The sequence below is a fragment of the Poecilia reticulata genome, linkage group LG7, assembly GCF_000633615.1.
Source record: "Poecilia reticulata strain Guanapo linkage group LG7, Guppy_female_1.0+MT, whole genome shotgun sequence".
Lineage (NCBI taxonomy): Eukaryota > Metazoa > Chordata > Actinopteri > Cyprinodontiformes > Poeciliidae > Poecilia > Poecilia reticulata.
Genome location: NC_024337.1, coordinates 7143637 through 7157328, shown reverse-complemented (window position 1 = coordinate 7157328; position 13692 = coordinate 7143637). Strand labels below are relative to the sequence as shown.

General features: G+C 38.2%; 1 protein-coding gene across 1 annotated transcript in view; it reads left to right on the top strand.

Annotated features, from left to right (window-relative positions):
* The window catches only part of ctnnbl1 (catenin, beta like 1), an 87020-nt gene that overhangs the window by 48432 nt on the left and 24896 nt on the right, over positions 1–13692 (top strand). Inside the window, exons 10-11 of the mRNA XM_017305639.1 lie at positions 3928–4025; positions 5494–5574. Of these exons, the coding sequence (XP_017161128.1) occupies positions 3928–4025; positions 5494–5574 (179 nt within the window). The remainder of the gene's footprint in view (positions 1–3927; positions 4026–5493; positions 5575–13692) is intronic.

Genomic DNA, 13692 nt, shown 5'->3' with positions numbered 1-13692 from the left:
TCATAAATCGGATCAACCTTCAGCTAAACGCTGCTTGCTCGGCGGATATTGGAAAATCCAAAATCCAACTTGAAACTAACTTCACTTCACAGTTTGTTTTAGTCTGTGGCCTGCATAGATGGCACCGAGTGACTGACGCAGTGATGTTGGTTCCAAAGCTCTATTGGCCAATAGTAGACATAGGAGGTCATGGAGGGGCTGCTGCCTCTTTATTGCTTATTTAATAAACTCTAAAAAAAAAAGTGCATCAGACGACATTCTGTTGGCTGGGGCATTTATTGACCTATATGATGGGAATTCTTAGTTTCTAGTCAATATTTAAGCTGCCAAACATTAATCAAAAGCGATCAAGTTGTGATTTCTAGTGGACCAGTGCAGTTCATCTCGGTTGTTTTGAGAGTTTTCTTGGACCAAGTAGAGATTATTTGCCAGTTTGTTCTGGAAATCTTGTTTTCCAGTATTTAGACAGTACTGTGCTGCAGTAGGTTTCCATCATTAGTTCAAGCTTCAAATCCGTTTTTTACTTAAGATAGTGGTATCACTCTCTCTCTCTCTCTCTCTCTGCAAAATCTGTGAATGTCATTTTAATTTCCACCAAGTGTCTGTATTGGAATCAACTGATTACCAAAGTGTGACCTTTTCACGCGCTGCTCAAATAGCAGATGTCCCAGCATGTTATGTTGAGTAATTTTTCTCATATTTGATGCATTGAAAATAATCTCACCAATTAAAGCTAAAAAGTATAATGGAATGCACAATATTTATTCTTGGCTCAAACAATTTAAATGATAATTAAAACTTGTGGTGTTTTTCTTYCTAGTCTTGTCATCCACTCAGGAYTTTTACACTTGAGCCACATTAACCTGGTTTTACACACTGAAACACACACACTCCTAGACCGACGTGTAGGCACACGCTAAAACATTGCAGCCGGAATCAAACCTACAACTTTCCATTGTTTCAGATGGCTGAATAACTTAAATAATAGAGCATAAACAATAAAAATCTTTGATGTTGAGCTCATGTGTCTATTTATTTGAAAATATAGCTGCAAAAAATTTAATTTGAATTGAAAACATTGCTTTTTTATCCATATATTTGTGAATATAATTATAAATATATGATTAAAATGTAATTAATTGTATGTAATTGATTACAAACCCTGCAAATAATTCAATTACATTTTAGTTTTCAATAGAGATGCCCGTTCCAATATTAATATCTGTATTGGTCCTGATGTTGAAAAAAATTCCAGATCAGGCTTTGTGATAATTCAGTTTTGCTCTATGTTTTGTGCTYTGAGCAACGTCATGTCTTATTTATTTKACATTAGTTTAGCTTTCCTAGTTGCTCTTCTGACCCTTTTGAAAAAATGTTTGTAGCACTTTTTACATGTTTAACCGAGGTAGTAAATCTATTGATTTTATCAGTTTATTTATTTTCCATTGGCTGTTATTCTGCTAACTGCRCTGACAGATCAAATTAAAGTTGTTTTTCCATSTTAGCTTGTGAAGCTGTTGGTGTGTTTTAGTGAGCTTCACTGGTGAAGAGGTATCAAATAAATTAGTAATTTGGTACATTTTCTCCTGTGTTTAAAAAACACACTTTTTTAAAGACAGTTCAGCTGATTTTATGTATCGGATCGATATCAGCCGATACTAAACCTCAGATATTGGTATTGGTGCTGGAAAAACTGGATCGGTGGATTCCTAGTTTTTCTATTAAATATGCACACCTGCATTCTTTGGAGCTTAAACAGTATAATTATATTTTGGATGACTTATTTCACAAAACTGTAGGCTTTTGTCTGATGAATGTATTGCATATGTCCCATTATGCGAGTTTTTCCTGATGTTTATTTCTTATGTTACGCCCCCATGGTCTAGGGGTCCAGGGGCAGTAACAAAATGTGTCCAGAGTAANCTTGTGAAGCTGTTGGTGTGTTTTAGTGAGCTTCACTGGTGAAGAGGTATCAAATAAATTAGTAATTTGGTACATTTTCTCCTGTGTTTAAAAAACACACTTTTTTAAAGACAGTTCAGCTGATTTTATGTATCGGATCGATATCAGCCGATACTAAACCTCAGATATTGGTATTGGTGCTGGAAAAACTGGATCGGTGGATTCCTAGTTTTTCTATTAAATATGCACACCTGCATTCTTTGGAGCTTAAACAGTATAATTATATTTTGGATGACTTATTTCACAAAACTGTAGGCTTTTGTCTGATGAATGTATTGCATATGTCCCATTATGCGAGTTTTTCCTGATGTTTATTTCTTATGTTACGCCCCCATGGTCTAGGGGTCCAGGGGCAGTAACAAAATGTGTCCAGAGTAACAAGTGGAATGTAAAATAATTACAAAAGAAAGTTTCACAAAACAATACAATTTAACCCAATTGATGCAAAACAAAAGGGATTAACAAACTCAAGAATGTCAAGTACAAATTAAAGTTACAAWATGTCCAAACAAGTCAATTCAAAGTAAACTCAAAATAACCCAAATGGGGGGGGGGACACACAAAAAGGGAACACCAAGCCTCCCAAACAAGCTTCTAGCTTGGCGAAGCGATCTAAAGCAGTCAAGCTACTTAGCAGARCAAGCAGAAACAAAATAGTTCAAAACTGCCACAGCAGTTGTACAAAATGGTTCAAAACAAACTGCATAAAGCAGTTGCAAACGCCAAACGTGGGGGACAGCTTCACAAAACTTCTTCCAACTAGCTGCCCCACTGGAGGAATGGRTTCAGGAGCCTTTTATATRGTACAGGTGGGCCTCATCAACGTCTGATTGGCTTGTAATACTCTGCTGGTCCAATGGTGTAGCTGCTCCCCAATCAGGAAGGTGTTGCTCTCATAGCTGAACCTGCAAAAAACGGAGCCTGCACAGCCTCAAAAGGCCAGGGGCCGTAACACGTTTTTACCTCAGGTCTGTGCTTTTAAATCCTCCTGACTGCTGTGTTGTATATTGTTCCAGTGCAATTTCTCCTCCGTTTCTACTCACACTCTTACTCTTGATGGATCTTTGTGTCTTCTGAACCTACCGATGGCAGCAGGTGTTACAGTCTTTAGTTTTCTCAGCTCTCATGTCTTGTGAGTAAAGACGCTGCGGGTCACGGGAGGATTGCACAAAGGAAGCCGACAGCAAACAAGACCCCCTTTTAAAACGCAGAAACGGGATTGATTCATGCACTCCTGTTGCTTAGCAACTGCAAAGCCTCATTGAGAGAGAATATTGACCTCTTGTTGATAAAGTCCAATTACATTTTTCTGCCTTCGCTTTGTATATATCCAGAGATTTTTACAATGTCATCCCCTGACTGCCTCCCTAGTGTGCTCACCACATTTCCATTCAATATCTTGGAGAAATATTGTGCTATGATTGCCACCTGCTCCGGGAGCCGCTGACTAAMAGRAGATGTGAATATGATCCTTCTTGAGCATGAGTAACAAGGGGTTTCATTATGTTTGTGTTGCTAATTTAGTCAATTAACATGTCTGCAGATCTTCTGTGCCTTAAATGGCCCCAAAGCTGCCACAGGCATATTTCTATCACCGCAAGAAACATCATTCAGCCTCGGCCAAAACTGCTACACATGTTCCAGCAGGCTCCGAAATAAAAAWTGATTTCCAAAATTTAATTTACATTTTCTTGTATTCTTGCTCTAAGCTAGCTCTGTGCTGTAATTTCAAATGATCAGATACTAATCAGGTTGCTGTTTCTCAGGGCTTTAGCTTGTAATGTGCTTTACGTTTTTTTATTTAGTCAGAATTGAAACATATGTTGATTAAAGTTCAAGCACTTTTGTGTTGTGCGCTCATTTCTCTGTAATCTTCTATGTTTTTAGATGTAATTAGCCTCCATACTCTGTTGGTGGGACTTGAGAWGCTTGTTGTTCACAGCATTACTTTTAACTCTTCCTCAGAACACGTCTGCTCCGTCATCGCTTCCATGCTGAGAAACCTCAAGTCCCAGCAGAGAACCAGACTCCTCAACAAGTTTACAGAAAACGACTGTGAAAAGGTTGGCTGTTCTCTYGTTCTTTTTGGCTTTTGATTTATTTTTAAATATCTTTCATCCTTACTCCTTCTGTGTTTTTTTGTTTTGGACTCACTTCTAGTCATTGAAATTCAAACAAAGTTTTTATTTATTTTTGTTGCACTGAAAGCTTTAGTGAAAKTWGTCTCTCTGCTCCATTCAACCATTTTATTGAGTTAATCTCCTATGCAGATAGACAGACCTGTCCAGGCCCCTTTTCCATTGAAATTTCATTCAGTTGAAAATGTGCACCTGCATGAATACAATTATGTGGTTAGGTAATCAAATTCAGCTGAGTCAGGCAATGATTTGTGCATCATKTGCGAAAATTACACTATTCACATTAAGTTAAGGTAAACTTCTGGAAAAAGTAAAAACTTCACGCCACAAATATGTTTTGTCATGAAAGCAGGATGTTTAAGCAGAAGCATRCAATCACCATTTAATGTGTTCTTGCATTATTTATCCATTTCCATTATATTACTAAAAAATGGTCTCAAAACAACAATATTATCGTTCATCACAATAACTTCTAGTATAATTTATCATGACAGGCCGGTGTAAAGAAATATTGTTTGTCTATTCAAAAGTTTAGAGGTTGCATGAAGTTCATTATTAAAGGTTTTAGTGGATTTTAGGTTTGACATGGCTACTTTTGAGAGTAGCTATGCTGAAATGGTCTGAACAGAATTGTTTGTACCTCTGAAGTGACTAGTATGTCTCCTTGGATTATTGTCCAGGTTTGAGCAAGCAGTTTAACTAATGTGAATTGTGCCTTTTAATCTTTTATCAGTTGTTTGTTTTGTTTAAAACAACTTGGTGGTTTCWGGTGGTCCGCCCAMATGAAAGCTCAAAAACAAGCTTATTCTTGTTAAAGGTAACAACAAGCAGCTTTATGTTTATTTCTGTTAKATGGAGCCACATTGACTCTGATTTAGATTGATCCTAAAAAGATGCTAAATTGAAATATTCAGATGGAAAAACTCATTTATTTTGGAGTTTCTTTGCTGTATTTATCAAGAACATTGAGTCTGTTTAGAGCACAATGAAGTATTAAGAGTACGAAGACACAGCTCACTGTCAGAAAACTCAGTCACAGGTCATAGGTCATAGGTCGATGGTAATGACCTAAAACTAATTTTACCCAAGAATAGCTTAGAGAACAAAAGACTAAATGTGACCATCCAAAGTAAAACCAGAGTCAAAACTTAACTCTAAGGGCTCCTGATGAAAGACTTGGCACAAAAACCAACAGYTTCCATTATTAGAGCTGCAAGCTTTAGTTTTACCTTAATTTATTTGGAGAGACTTTTTAGCCAGCCAACGTTTTACACAATCTAAGTACTTTTTTAATGATATGAGTCTGTTTTGTTTCGTCTTTTTGCTCCTGTTCTTTGSTTTCTAATGTCACGTCATCGTTCTTCCGTGCAACGCTTCCTCATAATTTCTTCAGGTTGATCGACTGATGGAGTTGTATTTTAAATACCTGGAGGCTGTTCAACAGGCTGATAAGAGGATCGAAGGGGAGAAACATGTAAGAGCCGTCTTTTTATCCACCCTCCTTACTGATCTAGTCTTTCTGTTAACTTTTGATGCACTGTTTTCATGTTGAATCAGTTGAAGTGACGRATTCACATAAAAATCTCTTTACTTAGAAGATTAAAGGAGAAGTATAAAGCTGTCATTAGTCCCATGAAAACAAGTCCAGGGTCTTTGTTGTAGCTGTTATTTGTAGTGTTTTTTCCCCAATTGTTTCCCTTATCACATTTTGTGGCATTACGACCTCAAACTTCATGTATTTTATTAGGATGTTTTTGCAAAAGAGCCACACAAAGTTCTGCAAACTGAGAGGTCGGAGAAAAATGATGGTCTTAATAAAAGGGTCAGTATTATGAAATTGACTTTGTTTCAGCTTTACATCATGTTATGCTGCTCCCTCATGTGGATTGTTGCTCCGCTTCTTCCACATGTTTGGGCTTAATATGCTGTAATGAGACTTCCCTTGGCTTCTGGAGAAGTTTACGTGGTTATGAATACTTTTGCAAATTATATCACCTGCAGATGTCCACAAATGAGAACTAACCCGAGTTATTTTCTATGTAGCATCATCATTCATTCATTATTGATTCAATTAAAGCTTCTGAAGTACATTATAGATGCAAGCAATGTTGTGAAATTCATTTGAAGTAAATGTCATCTCCTTTSTAGCATTGTGAAGAAAAAAGACCAAAAACCAACTGAACATAATTTAGATGACAATTTACAGAAGAATGAAACGTTTGATAAGTGTCTCTGTGGAAATCRGACAGTTTGATGGAGGAAAAGTGTCCAGGCAGAGAATACGAGTGCGAAAAGTGTTATAAGAGCTTCTTCTCTCCAGTATTGTAGAGAGACGGGAAGAAAGTCACAGAAACACTGTAAATACTGGAGAMGGTGGGTGAAATGTGGAAAAAAATAAATTAAAAGAAAATAAGTGATGCAGTTAGAGTGAAAGGGGAACGGCGAAGTGGAAGGAGGCGTGGGTGGAGACAGATAAGTGAGAGATTCCTATCTAAAGATGACAGAAGATTAATTTCTCAGACAGACAGCGTGGTAAGATTGCCAAGAAAAGGCCAGACAGTTTGACATTCTCCTCTCCTCCTCCTCCTTCGTTTTTTTCTTTTTCTTTTCTCTGTCCCGTTTTCCTCTGTCGCTCTCTCGCCTCCGCCTGTGGGATGGAGACAGAAGGGTTGTTCATGATAACCTGGCGATAAGGAGCGGCGTCCGCGTGTGCTGCTATCTTTAAAACCACATTGCTATAAACCACCTCAGTTCACAGCAAGACACACACAAAGCAAAAAGAAACACACATTTTTATCGTTTCTGCTCCTTACGTCATTCGAAAAAATTACTTTGGATGTAATAGTCCTAATATTTTATTAATCTGATTCAGCTTAACAGCAGAGTGAAAGGCTGGTAAACTACTAGCACCAGATGAATATGAAGATAATAGAGAGAGTAGAGCGTTTAGTGGAGAAGGTGGAGCAGAGATGAAGAGGGGATGCTGACCTCCCTGTGGAGCCGCCAAACATTTCCAGTTCATGTAGGCGGGTTGCTGTCCCTTTAAGACAGTGGTCCCCAAACTACGGCCCGCGGGCTGGATCCAGCCCGCCTCCACATTTGGTCCGGCCCCCTGAACAATACCAGAGAGCATTTAGATTTTTTTTCATATACCGTATTTTCCGGATTATAAGCCGCTACTTTTTTCCTAAGGAGGAGGAAAAAAGGAGGAGGAGGAGGAGAGAATGTCAAACTGTCTGGCCTTTTCTTATAGCTTTGAACCATGTAGTTTATGGCCCAGTGCAGCTCATATGTGGATTTTTCTTCAACCACCAGGGGGCTCTTTAGCAGGAAGAGAATCATTGGAAGTCAAAATTGGAAATGAAAGAATAAATTACCCATTAAAACGGGGGAATTGAAATTTGAAAATGTTGTTGATCAGTGAAATAGTATTGAGGGGAAAAATAATATTTTTGTTTTTTTAAATAATACTGGGATCATTATGAGAATTTGAGGCATCGATATTAGGATCCACTAGATGGCAGTAGTGCAACAATAATCGATGCAAGCTGCTGTTGAAATCTAAAGAAGAAGAAGAAGAAAGCGCCCATTTTCATTTAGCACATGCTAATAGCAAACACAACAGATCAGCACTTTTACAGTTACCGTTTGGAAACTACCGTAATCAGTTCAGTTGAATCTAAACTTGGCAACTTTTTCTTTTTCAACCGTAATAAATGTGATATTCAATTGACCTGTTATGACTCAGATTTTGGATGTCCGCCCCCCTCTGCTGCTGCTGCATCGTTGTGGAAAACCTGGAGCGGCAATTTTAGAAAGCACAATATGATTAATTTTGTAATTGACAGGGCCCCATTTTATTTAATTTCTATGAAAAAAAAAATATGGAAGGCCCCCTGTTGGTCAGGGGCCCTTGGAATTGTCCTAACTTCCCCCCATAAGGTGCCCCTGACAAGCGTTTCAAGTTTTCAGAAGAAAGATATGAATTTCTGCTTTCAAAATGAAAATGTAAGCAAAGTATTAAACGTTTTGAGAACAAATGACATGAAATCCTGCTTTCAGACTGTTTTCAATTTTTTTTTCTTTTTACATATTTGTTAAAACTGTCACTATGTCTTTACAGTATGGTATGATACAGATAATCTGTGAAAAAACTTATCTCCTCCGCCTCTCAGTGATCCTACTGTCGTCTACAGAATTGTACTGCTCGGAGCCAGGAGGAGGGTCTTGCGGCGGTCAATCATGCTTGTGTACGTGCTGCAATCTGCTGTCATGAGTGGCCATGCTAACTAACTTGAGCATTCATGGCTGAGTCTGTTGTGGTGAACCAGCTGTAGCTAGGTTGTGAGCATCATGTACTCAAGAATGATTGGCAGCGTTAAGGCCGTCCCCCTGGCTCTGGTTGTTTGTTTTTTCACAGATTATTTATATCCTACTATACTGTCTCAACATAGTGACAGCTTTAACAAATATGTAATATCCCCCCCCGCCCCCTTTTTAAAGAAAATAAAAGTTACATATTGTGGCTTTACTTTCTGTCACACAACAACACACAATAACAAAAATAGAGAGAATCTGATACCTACTTAAGTCAAGTAGAGAAGCTTCAAATAAAGTTTAATCTTAAATTTAATCTTAATCTTAAATTTAATCTCAGTTTTTCATGTTGGCATTAAACTAAATTAAAAAAAATACTATTTTGCAAATTGTAAGTTCTTTATCTCAAAGTGTGACCACCAGTTTAGGCTTTTGCATTGTCGTACTTTATCAGTTAGCTTTATAAAGCATTAAAAAGTCCGTATTGTATTGTGGTAAATTATTTAACGTATCACAGAGGAATAACTGTTCCGCGCCGTCCGCCGGCCTCAGCATAGTCCCACCATTTCTTTTCCCATTGAACAGGCTGCAACATCTCCATGATGATATTTTAAGTTGGTGTGAACCAAAGCCCCCACCAAATGCCACGTTCCTTTAAATAAGCTGATAAAGACGCCAACCCAGTTCTGTCCCGCGCCTCGGCCCGAATCGGCTGCCGTCAGCAGCAGTGCTTTATCTCTCTGCGCCCTGCCTTTTTGGTTTCACCCTAGTTAAGCCTGTTTTTAAGGAGCGGTAAGCAAAATGTTTTATTTTTTCCTCTGCAACATATTATCCCCATATTTCTCAGGAGGACAGCAGTGGAAAAGCTGCTGCTGCTCTTTCCGTGTGCCTTTAATAAGCTGCTTATTTTAGTCCCACCTTGGTATCTCTCTTCCTCTATCCTCCCTTTATCCTTCTCATCCCGTTTACCTTCAAGTTACTTTCCTGTCTTGGAATAATGTCCCAGTCTTCCTCMTCCTCAATATTTCTTTTCTGTCACTTCTAATATGCTCCTCTTCCACTTTTTCTTCTGTGACTTGTTCCTGGCATTTTCCATACAAACTTTAATGTGTTTGATCTCCTCGTGTATAAATCTTTCAGTTTTCTCTGTCTTTTTCTGCTGTTGGCCCCACTTTCCGCTGTCTTCACATTTCCCCCTCCTAACCGTTTCCTCTTTCTCTGTTTGTTGCTAACAACTCTTGTGAGATTGAGGAAACTCAGCAAAACGTGTCTTAGGCTGACCTCGATTCTGTAAAATGCTTCAATGTGCTTTCCCACTAGTTACTCACTCAGATTCTTGTTTAATGCTGAGCAAAATGGCCTAGATTAGGTTTGCTGATGGTTAAAAACAGAGCAATTCTCTGGTGTTGGTTTTGCACCCAGATGAGCTATTTATAGTCATTCTAAGAATAAATTGTCTCCCTGCTATTAAATCTTCTTTGATCTCCATCTTTCCTTCTGTTTCACAGCTTTCTTGTGGTTATTCTTTCATTCATAAAAGTTTTCAGTCTTTCCTGGTTTTAAAACCTTCTGCAGTCCATTCATTGTTTTGAGGTTTAATTTAATTTGCAGTGTTTTCTCTTAGACTCAGTGTTTTATCTTGTCAAAAAAAGAAACGTTGCATTTTTACAACATTTAAATRAATAATTCATGTTGTTTTAAAGATTTTTGAGAATTTTTAAAATATAAACTATTACATTATCGCAAGAAAACAAAAAACTTTTTAAATATAATGACTTGGACAAGTTGAGCAWACCTGAAATATCCACATTTTTAATAACAAGGAAAATATTGTAGAGCCACTTTACTATGGATTATGTAGTTTGCGAACAGTACTTGAATGCAGCTTCATGCTACATGTGCTGCAGCTGATAAGCAAAAGTACAGACTTCACAGCAAGTTATTTGTCATCAAATAATTAAACCAATTAATCAAACTACTGGAAGCTTAGAAACAAAGGATGTTTTCCTAAATAACTTGTTGCAAAAAATGTATCTAAGGATATTTTTAATCATCACATAATGCTTAATTTCTTTTGATAAAGTGGAACCGAAGTCAGATTTGTGTGTACAAACTTGGCAAATAAMTCTGATTCTGACAGATTTTTTACTTTAACTGCTTTGTGGCGTATTGATCCGTAAATCAGGACTCACCACTGAATCCCTCCCTTGGGTTCAAGGTTGCTAAATTTAGAGAATTACTACTGTGGTTTGTGTTATTTCTTATAAAAAATATTGCTACAGGTACAATAAAAAAAGTTTGTACTCTTAAAAAATAAGATGATGAATCTGCTTCAGTAAAATTGTCCAAACCTGAAACTAAACTAGTTTGTTTGATAAATTTGATTTGACATAGAGGTATGTCTGATGGCTGATTTGTAACAAAAGGATATTTGTATTTTTGAAATGAAACGTTGACAAGATGGTAACTATGACAACTGTGATAGATTGGGGATGGAGGCACTAACAAAAAGACGGGTGGCATAGCAGATGATTTTATTGTGAGGAACCAGAATGGAAAGGATTAGAAATGAGTAATCGGAAGGAGGAGGTCAGGTTGATTCTTGGAGATGGAGCTGAAGATGCAAGGCAGAGATGGTTTCAGTGTGTGCAGTGGATAGATTAGTCAAAAGATGGAGGTGAAGGAGGAAAACAGGAAGAGAAGATAAGCAGTAGGGAAGGAGTGTTGTTCTGTCATCCAGGCAGAATTAAAGTACAAACTGGTTTGCCGTACACATGCAACCAAAGAGCATTAAAAGAATCCCTCTAAAACCAACAACAGCATGCTGCTGACTAGAGTTTATAGTTTTGGCCCAAACCTGAGCCGAGAGTTGGGTCAGAATTATTAGCTTGATGGTCAAGTTCAGGTTTCTGTGGTGTGTTTAATAAACCTGTAATACATTCAGCACAGGGAAAAGCTCATCAGAACTCCCAAGACAAAGTAGTGTTCATTTACTACAAATAGATGAATAGATATTTGAACCTGTCAAGGAAATGAAGTGATTACTGAAGTTGATCTGTAACAAGCAGAGCACACTGCAGTGAGAAGATGGTACCAGTCACACATCCCAGAGGATTTGACCTTGACTCACCCTGCGGTTACAACTAGCGACAAAATGGAAGACATTAAATAAAAGCTAAAAACAGGAGAAGTTACACTCGTTACTTCTAGAAATGGAAGTCAGCAGTAAATCGTAATTGAAATAATACATCGGCTTTTCTTTGGGCTTGGGCCCATAATTACAGTTAACCAGTCASTTTGGATAATGACACAATGCCTATGGGCCTGGTCTGATTTATTTAGGCCCCATCTAAACTACTGATTAGTTAAACTGTTTCTACTGTAAAACATGTTAATATCTAGACAGATTGTGACACATTGAGCAWGTTTTTATTTGTGAGTTCCTTCCCCTCCTGTTGTTTTTTGCTTTGCCCCACTTTGTGGAACAAACCATAATTGATGTTCTCCCAAGAGAGCGAGGCTGTTCATTTTCTCTCTGTCGCAACAAGAAATCAGCATGTTGCCTCTGGGTCTCCGAGTTTCACTTATTTTCTCTAAACTTGACTTCAGCTTCATCCTGTGTGCCAGCGGTTCATAATAAGGCTATCTAGCTTCACTTTCCTGCCTTTGCTTAAGCCTTACAAAGACAATATATCTTACTCATGCTCACTCCCACAGTGTGTGGGTTTAGCAAAAAATGTTTACAGAAATCTCCATTTAAGCATCGCAGCACAAAGAAACCATAGGACTATAAACCAATAAATGTTGGTTGCTTACATGTCATGCACACCTGCACAATACTAATAAATGGCTTAAAAAGTTACATACAGCCTGCCATAAATCATACACACTCCATCCCACAAACACAGCTGCAGAGTGCAGCTGAGTTACAGTAAAGGGACTGAAACTGAAAATCACTGCTTATTACTTTGTCTGTACTGTAGCAGGGCTGCAGGGCTCCCCTGAGGTTGCAGTAATTTACTTGTCCAATCCCTCTTTTCTACACGTTTTTCTTTCTTCGCTACCTCTATCTGGCGTCGGCCCCAGGGGCCGAGCCGACACATAAAAGATATTTGGCCACRGTGTCAGAACTCATGAGTGGACAAAACTCTGTGGCTGTAACGAGCGCGGCGACGTCAGCTCCCGTTTTAATATCCCACACGTCCTCTTCCTTTTTGCTCATGATAATGAATATTTAATGCACTTGTCATTGCTCAAAAAATCTCATCCTCCTGGAGATTTTAAGGTCTGGCTCGAGTCGACTCGTGTTGGACATCTTGTCTCTGTTCTATTAGAGTGAGGCTCCCTGGAGGACGCTACTGTCGCCTTGTCATAACGTTTTGTTTGGAAATGTTTTTCTACTTGTCCTTCTTGGGGGGCAGCAAAGCAGCGGGTTTCTGCGGTAACCCAGTGTGTTAGACTCTGAATGTTTTGGGCCACTGTTTAATTCCTGGCTCAGTCCCTCCATGTTCCATCTTTCCATGTATTTCTGTGGTGGTTTATCTGATAGATTAACACAAAGCAGATTCTAGTTATAAAGTGGAACTAAAATGGGTCATGGTTTTCACATTTTTGCAGAAATGATTAGTGGGGCAAGCATTTGTATTCAGCTCCTTGACTTGTGGCAAACAGGACTTATGGGGTTTTTTGTCACCATTTTTCCATAAAGGCTGGAATTTGAGTGTCTAATTGTGGTTTTTATTAGATTCTCCTATCTGAATTTTGGCTTCTGGAGACGTTTGGTTGCTCTGGATTTTAAGGGTTACTTTTCTGAAAGTTAAACGGTACATATACATTTCACAATGTGCTTCTTTCTGTTGGTCCATTGATAAAATCCCAATAAGATGTATTGCAAATGTGGTTTAAAAAAGCATTGGATACTTTTGTCAGGTTAAGCACTTGATATTARGGCTGGGGGATATGAGGAAAGTCTAATATCCTGATACATTTTTATTATATCATGATAGACGATACTTATCACGGTATTCTTAACTAAGTTCCAATGTTATTTTAAACTATAGACCCCTTGCAGCTTGATGTCACCCACGCAAGTTCCTGCCCCCATTTCCCTGCTAGACTTAAATGTGAGCTCATATAAAAAGTGATGCAGTATTTTGTCTACACACTATGACTAGACCAGTGTTTTTCAACCTTTTTTGAGTCAAGGTACACTGTTTTAATTGAAAAAATCTCGAGGCACACCACCAACCAAAAATGGAAACAAAGATACTCTGTA